Source organism: Alligator sinensis, unplaced genomic scaffold, assembly GCF_000455745.1.
Source record: "Alligator sinensis unplaced genomic scaffold, ASM45574v1 scaffold1185_1, whole genome shotgun sequence".
In the NCBI taxonomy this organism is placed as follows: Eukaryota; Metazoa; Chordata; order Crocodylia; family Alligatoridae; genus Alligator; species Alligator sinensis.
The window spans coordinates 295,087-313,273 of NW_005842900.1; the positions used below are offsets into that span (position 1 = coordinate 295,087).

The window sequence follows — 18,187 nt, forward strand, 5'->3', positions numbered from 1 at the left end:
CTGCTGGCAGCAGGGCTTGCAGCCTCCCAACCACCTGCTGGGAGCAGTCTGGGCTCTGCAGCTGGCAGCAGCTGCTTAGAGCCCGGGTTGGCAGTGGTGTGCTGAGCAAAATGGCCTTGCGTGCCATGCTTGGCATGCGTGCCAGGGGTTGCTGACCCCTGGACTAGTGGTTTTACATATTTCTTGCTTAAAAATGATTTAATTCCTAGGTTTATACATTCCCATAGACTCATGGTCTGTACATTCTTTGCTGTCTCCTAGTGGACCTGGTGATGGCTTCTACAGCTCTGCCTTTCAGTCCCGGCTGATTGGGAACAATCTTCACGATGTCTCCATTCCAGAGCGTAAGTGTTCAGGGCCTTTGGAGAATAAACAGCTCAGACTAATGCAAGCAACATCATCATACAGGCAAAACAAAACATAACATTTGTTGGCTACAAATGTCCAACTCGGGATCCTTGAAATTCTAGTTTATTAGGCGGATTGAAACACGGTAATCATAAACCTTGGGGCTGGTCCCCACACATGCACACACATACACACACACACAGTAGCAGGCTACAGAGTCAGGTATACCTATCCTACAAGCGCTGGAGTCTGCCGTCGATGGCCAGTCGAGGCTTCTTTCAGCATGGTGGTATCCTCCAGAAGGGGGTCGCCGGCTGGTCCTTCTGGCTGGACAGGTCTGGTCGAGTTGGAGATCAAGAGGGCGCCACTGAGGGTCACTTTTCACTGCCTTTTATCTGTCCCTGGCAGACTTTGGTGACTCGAGATCAATAAGTCGCCACTGAGGGTCACTTTTCACTTCCTTTTATCTGTCCCTGGCAGCCTTTGGTGACTCCCCAGTTTTCAGGTTTGCCCAATCCAGGGGTCGCTGACCCTCGTGGGACTTCCCCCCCCACCTCGGTGGCTACTGGACAGCATCTGTCAGCCCCAGGGGTCATCCGCATGTACGTGCAGGTTTGGGAGTCCGTTGATGAATTTAGAATAGGACTCTGGGAGTGGTCGATCTGGAGATAATCAACGCAGGGGACCAACTTTTGGGCTGAATAACTCAGGCCAGGGCTTCTAGCCCTTGATCAGTGAGGTTTAGAGATTTCCCGGTTGTTACATTGTCTTCTATTGAGTTCTTCCCATGGTTGATCTGCAACTTCCTGGTGATAATTGCTGTCTGCTGCTACTGTGTTACACATTCAATCACTGATTCACTCCCTCTTTCAGGGGCCAGCCTGATACAGAGAAGGACAGTTTGATTCCTGCCCTTGCTAACATTGTTACAATGTATAACTTACTAAAACACATTTAGTTGAAATTTGAAAGGCAAGGAGTATAAAATATAAAAATACCAAACTACAAGGGGAGATACAAAATGCACACACACAAATTTTAAAACACAATTCCTTATCTTAAAGTGAAAGAGAGAGGAAGGAAGAAAAGGTAGAAAAAGAGAAACATATCCAAAGAGGGGAGAGCAAATGCAGGCAAGAGGAAAAGGGGGCTTTCTGCTACACAGTCTTAAAATCCAAACCCCTTGTAAGCCAGTGGGTCAGTTTGCCAGCTGGAGCAGTCCAAATAAAGCCTGCATTCTCAAGGTTAGTTCCCTGTTCCTTTCTTCAGGGCCATCTTATTCATCAGAAGCTTAAGGCATACGTGCCTGATCCAGTGCCTGTTACAAGTTTCTTTTCTGTATTTCTAATAATATTTTAGAAATGGTTACAGTTTGGATTATTTTTTTACCACTGCTGCTTTTGCTTTGCTTTTTGTCCTTTACTTTGCTTGGGTCAATGAAACAAGACTTGGCAGTTTTCCTTATTTTTTTTACGTGTTGGATAACATGATGTGTGTTGGATTTGTATCCATCTGTGCAAGAGAAGGGCTTACATTGAAAATGTGAACTCAGAGTACATACTTGGAATCAGAGCCTCAGGTCCAGCTGAGTTGTATTTAATGTAAGGCTGGGTACAGCAGATAGTCAACTGATCAAACTGGTGATTGGCCATGCAATGGTAATGGATTTGTTAAAAGCTTTTAAGACTAAATAAGCTATTAATTAGGGAAGCCAAAGTTGGCTTTATGTCATTTTGTGATTCTCAGATCCAGAGTTAGGACCATAGATTTCCCTCATGTAATTTAAAACAGCTTTAGCACTGCTTCAGCTTTTGCCCAACTGTCCCCTGTTCCAGTAGCAGGGGACTGGCAGAGTGCAGTGGTGCTCCGGCCAAATTCTCTCCCTTTCCCCAGCCATGTCTGCTGTGCTAGGGGCTAGTGGGCAGCTAGTTAAGCTTGTTTTAATATCTCCTTTGAATGGCTGAAGGGCACAAAGTACTGAGGCTGAGGATCCGGATCACTCTTGGCTACTCCGTGAAAGCTGCCTAGAAATTAATGATGAGAGAGAGAAATTAGTTTTTCTGTGTCCTTAGCTTTGCTTTGTGTATTTGACAGCAGTGAGAGTACATGTAATCAGTTCCCTACATCCCCTATGTAGTCAGTCTGCCATTTTTTCCTATTGCTTATATGAGTCTTTCTGATAGCAATAAGGGAAAGAAAGACAAGGAAGGGGTAAAGGGGGGAGAGGGTGAGGTTCCAAAACAACGAACATTGGCAGGAGGACTCAGGCATGTGCAAGATCTAAAACAGTTTTTTTAGAATTACCTAGGTCATAGTTGATTATGCTCTTTAAAGAAAAAAAAACCCTAGACTTTTACTTATTGAAATTAATTTAAAAATCAAAAGAAAAAATGTTCTGTTGGTATAATCTCCTTTCTATGCTCTTTCTCCAAAAGCAGATGTTGTGTGTTACTCTAGTTCTGCAGTATTGCTGGATTGCTGGAAGTGTTTAATAATAGTTTGTAAGTAGTAGGTTAGTTGATAGTGAGTTGTTTGTAATGATATATCATGGTGGGGGTGGGTGGGAATGGGCTTGCTTGAAATAAAGGTTGGAACCTGTTTTGTTAGTCCCTGCAGTGCAGTCTGACTATGGAGTGATGTTTTATGGGAGAGCTGCCTCAGACCTGTCTCCCTTTCTGTTTCTTTTAGATCTGGCATATGGCTCTGTTGTCACAATGAAGAACCTGCGAATGGCAGGGGGGTATCTTCATTCACACTGGCACCTGTACCCTGAAGGAGTGGGAGCACGTCAGCAGCAGGTCAGTATGTTGCTGTTGTGTGTAGCATGTGTCACTGTTGCACTACAGCCACCTTGTGATATATGCTCTGTTCCATTTGGAGCTGCTATAAGATTTAAATCCTCCAGTAAAAGCAGCTGTTCTTTCCTACTGCCCTATTCCATTGTCATTTTGCCTGGGAAGGTGTAAGTCCTTCCATTTTCCATTTCTGGCTAAAGTGGATGCCAGAAATGAGAGAGAGCTTCAAGGAACTGAAAGAGGTGATACATCACGATGTCGTGGTACACACCCCTGATTAATGTGTTATCCCTGTGGGCTCCTGCACTGAGCTTTTAGATACAGCTGTGACAGAGGCTACTGTGGTTCTTAGATTCTTTATTAGAATTATAGTGGGGGACCAGGACCGTCTCCTGAATTTGGTCCTTAGTTGGGAGACCTTGGTAGTAGAGAAACCTGAAATTTTACCACTCTTACACCAGAAGGACTTGCTTGCAATAGTGAGGGTACATCATAATGGAGAGATTTCTTCCATTTTGCCCTCTGAACATGTGCCAAAACAACTTAAAGACATATTATATTTCCCAATGAAAGAGCAGCTGCCACCTGATGGAAAGCTGTGTAAACCCTTGTACGTTAGAATGTTGAACAAGTCCCCTCCAATCTTTCCCATTAGATTTGTAATACAGTTTCTGCAGTGCAGTTCCTATGCTTCTCAAAATTCTGCAAAAAGGTCTTGCTCCCTTTTGATCAGGGAATCCCTGTTGTATGTGAAAGCATGAAAAAATACCTTCTGAATTTCACTACAGGGACTTTAAAATGCCATCTCCTTCTATGGACAGAGGCAATTTGTAACTGCTTCAAAAGGGGAGGAGGAGTTGTGTGTATCAGCTGTTATGCTGTACCTGTTACCACTGCATGCTCCTGTAGCCAGACAAGTGAATAAAAAAAAAAAGAAGTTAAAATTGCAATAATTTTGCTCCGCTTGTATCACTGCAGGAGCATGAAGACATAAGTATACCATGCAGCTACCTATTAACCACATTGCCTTTGTGGAGAGCATTAAGTGGTAAGAATAAAGGTATGAGAGTCTCTTCTCCTCAGTTTTGTTCCTGTCCGTGGCACTGACCTCTCCCACTATCCTGGGCACATCACTTCCTCATTTTATGCCTTGTTTTCCACCTTTTAATACTTACTGCAGAGCTGGAGACACTTTATTTAGTAGATTAGGGTTCTTTACTTTCAAAAACCAACAGTAAAAAGAAACAGCTATCTGATCTTTCTGAGCATTTCTAATAAAAATATAAACAGTGCAGCAAGAATCAGCAACCCCATAACATGCAATAATACTAGCTAATCAGATAGTCCCAAAATAAAGAAAATTCCCCATTTTTCTTTAACCTCAACCTCAGCAATATTTGTGTTTAGATCCTCAGATGAAAGCGACTGAAGAAAGATGGTTATCTTCATTTGTAATTTCCCTTCTGTATTACAAGGACAATTCCTTAGAAGTAGAATCACTTTGTATCTGCTTATTCCTAACCAAAATCCTAACTGTGTCTTGATGGCAGTACTATTTGTTGCTGTGGAAGTGACTGAGATGCCACTTGCATGGTTTCTAATATCAATGGGGGGAATTTCAAGAGTTTCATGCTGTACAGCTTGTTGTGGAAAGAGCCTCTGAACTAGGGCTGAGAGAGGAAATAGAGCTGCATGATTTAGAAGTCATTACCAGGAAAACAGAGCAATAGAGGAAGTGTAGAAAGCTGCAAGTGTCATAGCACACCGTAACACAGGTACTGTATTTCCCCATTTGGTTGATAGATTTGTGGTCTGGATTAATCAGGGTCTAAAAACTAGGACTTTTAACTGGGGGCAGCATCACAAAGTTATCCTGTATTTATTTTATTAGCACTGGATATATTTGGTATTTAGAGTTGCTGATGAAAGGAGCTTTTTCCTTGGCCAGACCCTGACTTGTTGGATGAAATGATTTTTCATTGTGTTTCCAGGTCACTGCCTATTTACACAAGGACTTGAACAACCTGTGGATTATAAAGAAATACGATTCGAACGCAGGTAAGCAGAACACTAACAAATAAGCCATCTAACTGATACTTCTGTTTTTAACTAGCATGTTCTTGCATAGCCTCTTGGGAAACAAAGGTCACAAAGGCCATGGACGCAGGTGTCGCGGTGGATGTAGTCTTTCTGGACTTCAGCAAGGCCTTTGACACCGTCTCTCACCCCATCCTAATTAAGAAACTAGGCGACTGTGGCATAGATGCCTACACAGTCAGATGGATTGCAGATTGGCTGAAGGGTCGCACTCAGAGGGTGGTGGTGGATGGATCATACTTGACTTGGGGGGAGGTGGGTAGTGGAGTCCCCCAGGGCTCGGTCCTGGGGCCTGCGCTGTTCAATTTCTTCATCAGCGATCTTGATGTTGGGGTGGAAAGCAACCTGTTTAAATTCGCTGATGACACCAAAATTTGGGGGGAGGTGAGCACGCTAGCAGGGAGAGAGAGATTGCAGAAGGATCTGGATAGGTTACAGGGGTGGGCAAACAGGAACAGGATGCGTTTCAATACGGACAAGTGCAGGGTGCTGCACTTGGGTAGTAGGAACCAGCAGCACACTTATACGATGGGGAACTCCCTACTTGAGAGCACGGAGGCGGAAAGGGATCTTGGTGTCATTATTGACTCCAAGATGAACATGGGCCGACAATGCGAGGTCATGGTTGGCAGGGCTAACCGGACCTTGTCGTGCATCCACAGGTGCATCTCGAGTAGAGCCAGGGAGGTGATCCTCCCCCTCTATGCGACGCTGGTCAGGCCGCAGTTGGAGTACTGTGTCCAGTTCTGTGCGCCCCATTTCAGGAGGGATGTGGACAACATGGAGAGGGTCCAGAGGAGGGCCACCTGCATGATCCGGGGACAACAGGGCAGACCCTACAGTGAGAGACTGCGGGACCTGAACCTATTCAGCCTCCACAAGAGAAGTCTGAGGGGGGACCTGGTGACCGTCTATAAACTCACTAGGGGGAACCAGAAGGGTTTGGGGGAGACGCTGTTTCCCCTAGCCCCCGCTGGCATAACAAGGAGTAATGGGCACAAGTTGATGGAGAGGAGGTACAGATTGGACATCCGAAAAAACTACTTCACAGTTAGGGCGGCTAGGAGCTGGAACCAACTTCCAAGGGAGGTGGTGCTGGCCCCTACCCTGGGGATCTTTAAGAAGAGGCTGGACACCTACCTGGCTGGACTCATTTGAGTCCCGTTTTTTGTTTAGGGTTCTTTTGTTGTTCTCCCGCCCTGGCGGGGGGTCGGGCTAGAAGATCTATTAGGTCCCTTCCGACCCTAAAACTATGAAACTATGAAACAAAGCAGTTTTCAGGTGGAAGCCAGTGGTGAGCCGTGCGCCATGTAAATAAATCATAACTTTATTTTCCTTCCAGATGTTGATGTTCAGCTTTTTTTCCAGCTAAGAGCTGTGATGATAACTTGCTAGACAACCACAGACTGCAATGAATACGTACAATGAATCATATTTGAGTTGCCATATTTTTTTTATTCAGAGGTGTGCCTCCCAGACTACAGGTTCCAGAATGCAATAGATTTTTTTTCTTAGTGCATGGCTGCTTGGGTCAAAATACTGTTGGACATTGGGAGTAGTTGTTTGGACATATCATCCATTATTTAGATTCCCCCGTGGTATATCTGGAGCATGCTTGTTATATAGGATTTCCTTTCTGTCTTAGTTTTGCATAATTAAAGTTGATGAATGGCTGCTAAAATCATTCTTGATTTATATTTCTAATCTGTGCTGAACAGCGTGGTTTCATCAATTTCCCTATTGGACCCAAGGGCAGCCGAAGTCTTTGTTTTAGAATACTGCCATAGAGTTTTAGGGAGGAACCATCAGGGCCAGTTATTACACTTAAATTAGGGTTCATACTGAATCCACTGATGTGATTTACTGAAGTAAAAAACTCAGTATTCTCAAAACTCTTCCTTCAAGGACATTGATTCATTTTTCAGACTTGGTAATGAGATCTATTTATTCGCTCCTTACAGATCATTTGGACCCGTCTTGTACTGTGGAGTTTGTGAGACATGGAGATATAATTCGGCTGGAACACAAAGAGTAAGGTTATCTCTTGGGATTTCAATAGAATCAGCATTTGAGATAGGACTGGTGATGGGAGGACTTGTCTCTAGTCCCCTCTCTGCCATGAATGCTTGGCTTGAAGACTATCAGGGAATTTTGGTGCCTGTGTTATGTCTGTATTTTCCTTCCTTTCACTGTTCAGCAAGAAGGTCTCCCTATCTAATCAACTTTGGTTGCCCTCAATCATGGGAAAAGTTTATGGAAAATGTAACTAGTTAAAGTTAAAAGTTAGCAGCCTTTAAAATGAACTTGAGTTAAGTTAAATATTTCCACTTTCAACTAGTTAAAAGGTAGGTTAAAAAGAGAGTAACTAGTTAAAAGTTAAGTTGATTCATGAGAAATGCATGAAACACGGTGAATTGCCTCTTAGCATCATTTTTCATTTTCAAATGTAATGAGTGGGGTTCTTTTCCATGAGCCCACAGAAGCCCACTAATTTACTTGGAACTCACCATGTTTTACCTGAAAACAGTGTTATACTTGTCATACAGTTTTCAAAATAACAATTTACCAATACCTATGTAATGTTAGATCCTTCTCACCCTCTCCATGTGAAGTACTTTGTAAAAGTCAATGCATCATATAGGTATACCAGAATAACAGAAAGGAGATATTCATAGCCAGGTGACAAATGAAAGCTGTTCCCACAAAAAACCTCTGTTATTACAATTTTTATTGCTCAAAAGGTAACAAGAGGGTATGAAATGCATCTGAATTAGAAATAATGAAAGTGTCTGAAAATCAGAATTAGACTGAAATGAGAAAATCAGTTTAAATGAGAAAAAGAATGCTCAATTACATAGCAGAAAGTGTTTAAACATGCTTATTGAACTTCAGCAAAAGCTGCATTTCAAAATTTACATCTGACAATTTTCCTCTTCTGTCTTGCAAAACTAAACCCCCACTACTGAACAATTGCTCTACATGGGCAGATGAGGGAATGATTGTGTTATAATGGACGAATAGTTTTTTCATAGTAGGTGACATCTCAGATAAGTTTCTCACGTATGAGAAGTAATGCTCAACTTCTTGGGCCTGGGCTGCTGGTTCTGATTTTCATTAAAATTAAAAAAGTCATCATCTGCTTCACCCTCACTACTTGCTCCCACTCTTACTGGGATCAATGTCTCTGCTTGTTAGTGCTTTTCCTCGCCTGCAGCCAGCTGGCTGCCCTGTTGACTTCTGCAAATGCACAGAAAATGCCAGCAAGAACTAAAGAACTCTGGAACTTGTAGTTCTTAAGAGACCATGTCTCCTAGGAAGGCACGCTACTCTGTCTCTCAAACAAGAAGTCCGAGAGTTTCAATAAAGAAATATCATTCCATGTAAGTCCTAGAGAGTGGGTGTGTCAGGAAAAACTCTGGGAAAGCCAGATTTCAATTTTTAAAAACTTTTAACATACTTTAAAAAAAAGTTAAAGTTAACCTTTTTTTAACTAGTTAAAGTTAAAAGTTAGCCATTTCTTTAACTTTTTAATTTTTTAATTAGTGAATTAACTAGTTAATTCCCATGACTGGCTGCCCTATACATTATATCACATTAGTCCGCTATGTAGTAGAAGCCTGTGACATTGGAAGCTTTCAAAAATTCATGCTTCAAGCTCAGAAGTCATGACATTTGAAAAATAACTGTTACATGCTTACTTTGTGTTCTAGAAACTTACTTTTTTTGCAAATGAAAGCTGTGAGATTCTCACAGATCATGATATTAGCAGCTGGGGTTTTAACACTAAAGATGTGCAAATCACAGTAAACTCTTGACTTGCCAACATGATTTTGTCAACTCTCATGCTGAGGAATGCTGGGTCCTGAAATGGGAGACTTCCCAGAAAAACTGTTGTGCTGCACAAGTGATCTGCAAATGATCCAACAGATGGCACTCTTCCCTTTGAACCATAACTGAATGGTCCAGTATGCTGTTAGGGAATTCTGTGTAGCTAGAGGATGCAGTCTTTTGCATGAGAATCAAACTGATGCTCACAAGTGGTCTGGACTTTGAGGATCTCTTGCCACTATTTGCAAGCATTGGGCTTTTAACCTCCGTGTTTTGGGCTCGTCATAAAAGCCACACATCCCTTCAGTTGCAGCTGAATGTTTTCTCTTCTGTGTCCTAACCTGCAGTGTTCCATGGTCAGTATACTTCTCTACCCAGAGGTGGCCGAATACAGTTTATAATAAATAGTTCAGAAAATTAATTCGTAATGCCTGCAAATTGCTGGGAGGGGGGTTCATATATGAGAGTTTTTATTGTTGATTGAAAGAAAAGTTCTTCCCACAAACCATCCTCAGCATTCAAAGTGAAACATAGTTTCCACTTGTATTTCATTGCAGGACTTCCAGAAATCTTCATAGTCACCAGCATGAGGCCCCCTTGACAAGGAAACACTTTCAAGTCACTGGATATGGAATAGTAAGTGAAAAGCAAGAATAAAACCTCCCTCTCTACTGGGGGTGGGAGGGAAAGGGAATTCACTCCAAACCAAATAACTTAATCCTGCTTTTAATTTGGTCTTTTAGCTATTTTTTTAAATCTCTGACAGCACTTACAGTAAAGGGGGAGGTTATGGGGGAAGTTGGAGCAGGGTGATATGTGTACATCTGTAGGTGTGGAGAAAACCTTATTTTATTACTGAAGACTTAGCATGTCACATATTTAGGTCCTGTATCAGAATACATGTATATGAGACTGGACAAAGAATGTCTTGCATTCGAATGCTTGTCTAACTTTATCCCAACTATATAGTCAGTCCAATAAAAAATATCACCCTAAGAAATCCTTACCTCTCCCATATATATGAGGAAGCAGATCCCTGACTCTGGTAGCCCCTGGCTCTTTAAATGTGTAACTATGCAACTCTAAAGCTGCAATGACAAATATTTTCTGTACTTGGCCTTGTGGTATATACATATGGCTTCTAGGGTCTAGGCTGAGCAGTGAGGAAACTTTGTAAATGTTGTCAGCTTTGTCTCCGAAGATGAGGGGCTATTATTTACTAGGGTATCTATTCAAATGGTCCCTTGTTTAAAATGCATCTGCTTAGCCCAAGAGACCTGTAAGGCACTGTGGTAAAGAATTTGAGGCTTAGCAAGGTACAAATGGTAGGAAGGCAGTAATCATGAGCTCATTTATAATAGCTGTTTCCTGGTGGGGAATTTCTGTTGTTATTACTGAACAGGTTGAGTCAGGTTTCTTCCATGTAGCGTTGTCAACATGTTTCAGAAGATTGTGTTCTACTGTGCCTCACTTTGACAGCTGCTCTCTCTTGTGGTGTGTTTGAATGGTAGAATGGAACAGGAGACTCCAACGATTTCTGGAGGATTGAGGTGGTGGGCAGGAAGTCTGGGAAACTCATCAAAGTCCTACGAAGTCAAATCCGACTGACCCATGTGGCCACAGGGTGTATATTGGGCTCCTCTGGGAAGATGCTTCCAAAATGGTAAACAGGCTGCATCCAGCTTGTGATTCTTCCTGCCGAAGATCTGTTGCTGGCAGCTGATGTTCCTCATTGTCACTGCTTTGCCTTTGTTAAGTAGCACTTATTCCAGATTAGGAAATAATAGCTTTTTTCCCCTCTGGAAAGTTTACTCTGTCACCACACTTCAGGCCCCTTGCACTTCCCTTCTGATATCCTCTACCGTTAGTCACTGTTGTAAATAAGATGGCAGATTAGATGAATAATTTGATCTACTGTGATGATTTCTTTGATTCCATAATGGAATTGCTATAGGCATGGATTGACTTAAAGTGATAATGACTACGTTGCCTGGACAGAATATACAAGATGACTTGAAACTGGGAGCTACAAATGCTCATTGCCCCTCAAAAGAAGGTCAAGTTATGTGTCTGTATAAATATGGATTTAGATGCCTAATGTTAGGCACCAAGGATGAAAAAGTTTGTCTTCGTATTTACAGCAGGCTTAAAATGGTAGACCCCTCTTACATTCAGTTCAGTTTCTGTCTGCACTGTGATAGTATAAGACTTTTTGGACGCACTGGAAAGGATCTGTGAAGGTTGAAAACCTTAATTTGTGCTGCTGGGAAATGTCAGTGTGAATGAAAAAATCAGAACTGAATTGTAAATGGTGATTTTTTCAGAAAGCTGGTGATTTACTGTCCTGTTTATCAGGGGCTGGGAACAGGTGGAAGTCACTTGCACTCCGTATCTGAAGGAGAATCCCAGTTCCCTCTGGAACATTGAAGATCACATCAATCCTAAGTGTAAGTGATGTTTCCTTTTTTTCCCCAAAATCTCTTGGAGCATTTTACATTAGGTAGGTTGGCTTGTTTTCAAAGGAAGTGAGGGGTTATTAAGTGGCTGTTGCAAGGCATTGAGGGTGTTTTTACACGTGCTCCTGGGTGGGAGGAGGAAGCATTTTAATTAGAGCTGTTCTAATTAAAACACCCGCAGTGTCTCGTGTATTCGGTGTCCCACGTTTCTAAATGGTGGTGGGGGTGTTTTAACTAAAGCTCGTTTGACAATGAGCTTTAGTTAAAGTGCCCCCACTGCCATTTGAAATGCAGGGATGCTGAGTACATAAGACGCTGCAGCATGCTGGAGCACTTTGATTATAATGCTTCAGCAGACTTGATTAAACGAGTCCACTCCAACATATTCTAATCACAATTAGAGCATGTGTATAAGTGCCCTGAGTGTTTAAGAGTCCTGGTCCTCACTCTGACCTCCTCCTTGCCCTCATCTCCAATTCACTGGCTTTGGTACTGACCAGCTACATTAATTTAAGCCAGTTGCTTAGCTTTAATCTGCCTCAGTTTTTATATTGTGAAATGCTTATACCTACAAGAAGCATTACATAATGCATTTTGAGATCTTCAGGAGCTGCAATTATAGTCAGTGCTCCTTAGTTAAGGCTGCGGCCATTGTTCTGTTATGAGGTATATTTTGAACTCTTCTTATGTTTGCAACTGAAGGAGCTATTGTTCCGAATCTGTCTGTGATTAATCTATGTGGGTAGCAGACTTTTGTAATGATTTTGTTTAGAAGTGTAGGGTCCACTGTACTTTGCTCTGCACTTGCTGTGGTTTCATTTGCTTGGACATTCCAATAATGAGACTGCTACTAATAGCTTTAAATAATGGATGATAGAATTGTAGCATGGATTAGAGACAGACTTCAGCATTCCAGTTATGACACATGTGCCCTCCAGCACTATCCAGAAGTTAGACCTGTTTCACAACCTTATTCCCTGCTTCATTCAACCTGTATTATTCAGCTGTGTTGTGTGTCCTCCCCTCACCTCGCCCACCCAGGGATAAAAGAGACAAGAAGCAGAAATGCTTCATTTCTGTTTTGCAGAAGGCTTGGGCAAATTTTGGCTTAATTAAAAACCCCTAACATTTTGCAGCCTTTCAGAAACATCAGATTCAAACTAAAAGAATTAAACTCTGGGCTGATCGTTTGGCAAAAGCCTGCTCCCATTGTCATGCATTTTTGCCTTTTTACACACATGGCTGATCTGTGAATACACAAGAGCCTGTGAGTAGCTGAGCTCTTATTTCTGCTTCAGCCCAAAGACTGATTATTTTGGGAAGCTTTATCTATTTTCACACTCCTGAAAGTACAGCAGGAAATCAGAGTGTGGATCAGTATTGAAATCCACTTGAGAATACTTTCATGATTGCAAGAGGTTGTGTTTAGAATATGAATGAAATTAATTGGGGACTGGGGAGATACCAGAAGCAGATTCCTCAGAGATTTGACATGGGAGGAGAGCTTATTATGCATGTGTTCGAGGAAGACATCATGCACAGGTTTCTAATTCATTTCTCTTTTGTTTGATCCATAGTGCCTAATATCAGCCTGGATGTTTTGAAACCGTCCTTCACAGAGATTCTGCTGGAGTCCCACATGGTTATGATCCGGGTAGGGCAGATTTATTTCTAGACCATTTTTTGCCTTTCTAGCTAAATAAAACATTTACTGAGATGGCCTGGGGATGGCAGGTAGGAAAGACAGTATGTTTCTGTAGCTTAGAGGAAGAAGGCTGCCCTTATACTTAATTTCCATCATACAGTTAGGAAGTTCTGGGTTCAGTTCCTGGCTCTATTCTGCATTTGATTTGACTATAGGCTAGTCATTTAATTTCTCTGTAGTTTAGATTCCCTCCTGTAAAATGAGAATGATAATACTTCCATTCCTTGCTTGGTGGTTTGGAGTATAAATTAATGTTCACATGTCAGTAATACAGTGGTAATTGAGGCCCTAAAAGTGCATAGACCCTGGATACCTAGTCCCATAAGAACACATTAATACCCAATGAGAACTGAAAACCAGTTATCTTTCAAAAGCTTTCAATGCTGATATTCTCTGCCCTTCTAACCCCTCTTCCTTTATCACTTCAGGTCTTTGTAAAACTGTGGTTTTTCCTATAGTCTTCTCCTCTGAGGCCATTCTGTATAGCCCCGGTCTAGTCTTTTCTCTTTCCTGTGCCTTTCTTTCTCTGCTGTAAACAGGAATGATACAGACCTCAGAGAGGACTCTGAGGTTTAATTTCTTATTATTTTGTAAAACTCTTTTTAAACTCTGAAAAAACAGGGACTGTAGTATTATTATTGCTAATCATTTCCATGACAACCAGTTATAACATTGCTCCAGGTAAGGAGACATCAACAGAACCGTTTCCATGGAAATAATCTTCATGTCTGAAGGAGGGCTCTCTTTTTGGAGCAAAGGAAAATCTACAGGAGCAGCTGGACTCTTAGCAAGCTGAGACTCTGCTCTTTCTGCAATGTCCTCAGCTGCAGAAACACTGTCAGAGACATGTAAAAGACATCTTGAAAACATTCACCCTTGTGCAGTAATATCAAACTTTCACTGTCTTCCAGGCTGCAGTCACAAGAAGGTAACATAATTTTGCCCTTTGTGCGCTCTTCAGATGCTCCATCCAGCAGAGGGCATTGGTAGCTGCCGTTCACTAGGGTATCATATGTACCTATGCATGTGCACGCACCAGCCTAAGTTTACATAATACTGTGTGGTGCAGGAAGCAATACCTGTAGTGAATCAGAGCTGGCAAACTTTAACTGGGCTGGAATTTTCCATCTTATGTGCCGGCTTTAGGTTGAATTTAAAGACATAATCAGAAAAACTAGTTAGGCTGTTTCTGAGAATGACAATGATGCTAAGGAAAAAAGTGTCTTGTTTGACCCATGTTAAACATACAGCAATCTTACCCAAGACAGAGGCTAAAAATGGCTTTGGGCATATGTTCAGGACCATTTGAATGTAGCTATATTGCCTCATTTCAACATACAGGCTGGGAGTGCATGGGCATATTTCAAGAGGGAAACCTGAAGGCAGTATAGATTGCCTTTGGTAAGCTCTGGTCTCTGCTTGAAATTAGGGGCCCCAGGTTTAGAAGGGGTTGCTCTGGGGCTGAACTTACTGTGAAAATCTGCCTATATCTTGCCAAGTTATGGGACTCTGAAAATCAGTATTTGCACATACTCAGTAAATACAGTTAGAGTAGCAGCTTCCCATCACAGTTAATCTTCTTCAGCAATGTGTCTGTCCTTCCCTGGTGCTTATCTTCTTTCCTGATCTCCTGTGAGCCTCTATTTTCCCACTTTATCCATAGCACAGGCTCATTGGTACTGCTGTTCAGTGTGCCGCATTCCAACCCTTCCTTATCTTATTGTTTCTGCTATCCTTTCCCTTGAGCTGTCCTTCTCCTGATCCTTTCTGCTGCAACTGGTACTTCCTAACTGCCGAGTGCTTGACTCTTCAGCATACTTTTAATGTAGATTTTCATGAGTAGTATTATTATAGAAACTATACAAGGACAATTGTTTGTAGGTTAATACAATACTTCAGACCAAATTTTCAAAATACAGCCTCTTAGATTGCATACCCACCTTCTCAAATCTGATGTTCCATGTGCTTTGTATTTGCAGATTGAGATGTTAGATAAAAACAAAATCATAGCTGATGAAAAGTGCATGATGCTGTCACACAGGGCTATCCATTACTTGGTAGGTTGGGTCTGTTCAAAGAAAACATGTCTTGATTAAGCCAAATGTAAAGTTATACATCTAGGAACAAGGAGTACAGGCTGCATAGCTAAGAGAGGCATTTAAATAGTTTCTAGTCTTACAAAGAAACAATTGTTTGCTTTCAGGTGTTTGATTAAAGTCTATATTGGTGGATTAACCTACGGCCCATGGGCCAAATTCAGCATGCAGAGTTGTCTCATCCATTCCATGGGGCTTCTTGCAGGTCTGGAAATGTGGCAGCAGGGGCGTGATGGCGACATTAATTTCAGTGATAATAACATGGTGGCTGTGGCAATTAATACTGCTACCACTTCCCTGCTACCAAATATCTGAACTTGTGGGGAGCCCTACAGGCCAAATGACATGGCCCATGTGCCAGATTGCATCAGCATGCAGGGTTGGGCCAATGTGTAGGATCCAGCACATGGGGCTGGGCTGTGGCACCAGATCGCACTGGCAGACCAACCACACTCACTCTGGATCCGGCCCACAGACTGACCCTGCATACAGGATGTGGCCCATAGACTGGCCTAGTGCCACTCATCCAGACTGTGGGTTGGATAGATTGAGCACTACTAGTCTGTATGGTGAGTCTAGTTTCCTTTAACATCAGTATGTTTGGTTCAGTGCAGCTACAGCTTGGCCATACCTGTTTTGGCAAAGTCCTTGTCCTACACATCTAGAAACTGTGTGACTGCTGCAGTCACTGTGTTATCAGCACTGAAATTCTTCCTGGAAAAGTCGCTCTTCAACTTGGGGAACAGATAGATATCTGAAAGAGTCAGAACTGGTGACTAGGTTGGATGGTTAGCAGCTTCAAAAGCACATTTGGTCTCTGTGGTTACTGCTGCCTGGAATGTGTAGGGTGATGCATAGTTCTGGAGAAGCCACAGCCCTTGATGTGGCTTTCCACAGCACTTGCTCTTGATGGCTTCTTGCAAGCACAGCCTTTCACTAGCGCGGTATTCCCCATGAATGGTATTGCTTGTTGAGAGGTAGGCAGTCCGTTACAATTGTCCCTTCACTGTCTCAAAAACTGGGCCATGACCTTACTGACTGATTGCCATCTTGATTATTTTACGACACAGAGATTGTTCATTTATTTTGCATGCTCTGATTTTCAGTGTCAGGATTTGGGTGTTATGAGATATAGGGATGACCTGTGTCTCATCCCGAGTCACAATCTTGCTCATGACTTTTTCTAAGTATGTTTGGAACCACCTCAAAAGTTTCTCTGGAAATGTGAAGTTGTTCTTTTTCTGATCAGTGCTTGACATTATGGGCACCCATCTTGCTCACACCTTTCTCATGTCCTAGTTTTCATAGAGGATGTTAGACAGTGACCCACTGTTGATGCCCACAGCCTCAGCTCTGTGCTTGACTTCTGATCTTCAGTCATTCATTACTGTTGTGTATCCTATGTCAATTTATTCTGGTGTAGTGGCCTCAGTGCTTATTCTTCCTTGCTTAAATTTAGCAGCCCAGTTATATTATGATGTGTAAAAGGACATCCTCCCTACCCTATATTTATAGATTTCCTTTGGGTTCTGTCCCTTTTTTTTCAGAGAAGGTACTTAAACCAGTGCTTTGATTTTCATTCTTCTCTAGTTGTCAGATTTTGGGGACTGACTCCCTTTGACACATCAAGATCTGCAAAGATAATCATGACTGCTAAGAGAGAAACACATCAAAATATTAATACTTTGATTGGTGAAAGTGGTTGGGCTTTAACATTAAATAAATAGCTCAGGGTAATTCTTTTCTGAATATGTCTGCTACAGAGTACGAGTCTGTATCTTGGGAAGCAGTGACTTAGAAATGGATATAGGAGACATAATGGACAAGCAACAAAATTTGACCACAGAGTGCAGTGCTGTGATAAAAAGGCACATGATCCTTGGATGTATAAACAGGGGAGGAGTAAGCAGTTGGGAGGCATTTTTTGTTTGTAGTAGACAGTGGTGAGACTGATACCAGAATGTTGTGTACAGTTCTGCTGTCTACTTTTTAAGGAAGGATGTTGAAAAATTGGGAAGAGTACATAGGAGAGACAAGGAATTTGCAAGCTAGAGAAAATGACATACAGTGAGAGAATAAAATAAAAATCTTTTTAGTTTGTCAAAAAGAATGAGGTGACTTGATTAAATTGGATAAGTAGCTTCATGCAGAGTGAAAAACAGGTACTAAGGAGATATTTAGTATAACAAACCAATGACTGGAAGATAAAGCCAAAAAACATTCCAACTGGAAATGAGACACACATTTTAGCAGTAAGTATAATTTAATCACTGGAATAAACTGCCAAAATAAATAGTGGATTCTCCTTTTGATATCTCTAGATTAAGACCTGATGCCTTTTTGGAAGTTGTTTTAGTTGAACACAATTTATAAAGGTCAATGTAAAGGTTGTAGAGAAACTTATGGGCCTTTGACATGCTAGAGGTCAGATAATATAATTTGATGGTCTCTTCTGGTCATAAATGTTGTGAGCCTATGAATAATGAGCTCCCTATTCTGCTGGTGCCAGTGGTCAGGCATACAAAGTACCTTGGTCTGTGTTAGAAACTAGATTCAGGACTGTCTCTCTAACTTTCTACTTCCAATCAAGTGTCAACTGATCTCTGAATTTATGGCATAAATCCTGTTAAACTGAGCCTTGTTTTTGATGATGAGGTTACAACAGATGACCACTTGAGGTAGCAGGAGTTCTACTGAGAATCATCACTTGCTGCAGTTTCTTACTTGTGCGTGTGTGCGTACAGAGCTTTGCCTGTGCGTCTCAAAATGTCAAATGTTTTTTCACTCCCATTCTGAAATTATAGTGAATTACAACCGCTGCCATGAATTGTTATTTCACATAAACCCATGCAAATGACCTGT

At 41.9% G+C, this 18,187-nt stretch overlaps 1 protein-coding gene across 2 annotated transcripts in view; it reads left to right on the forward strand.

Annotated features, from left to right (window-relative positions):
- POMT2 (protein O-mannosyltransferase 2) overlaps positions 1–18,187 on the forward strand; it is a 45,695-nt gene that overhangs the window by 16,068 nt on the left and 11,440 nt on the right. For both annotated transcript variants that reach the window (XR_003091864.1, XM_006035965.3), the window contains exons 8-15: positions 262–344; positions 3,037–3,146; positions 5,135–5,201; positions 7,202–7,271; positions 9,626–9,704; positions 10,580–10,731; positions 11,424–11,515; positions 13,102–13,178. Coding sequence is in view for 1 of the 2 variants with exons in the window: in XM_006035965.3 (XP_006036027.1) it covers positions 262–344; positions 3,037–3,146; positions 5,135–5,201; positions 7,202–7,271; positions 9,626–9,704; positions 10,580–10,731; positions 11,424–11,515; positions 13,102–13,178 (730 nt within the window). In the remaining variant the exon portion in view is untranslated. The remainder of the gene's footprint in view (positions 1–261; positions 345–3,036; positions 3,147–5,134; positions 5,202–7,201; positions 7,272–9,625; positions 9,705–10,579; positions 10,732–11,423; positions 11,516–13,101; positions 13,179–18,187) is intronic.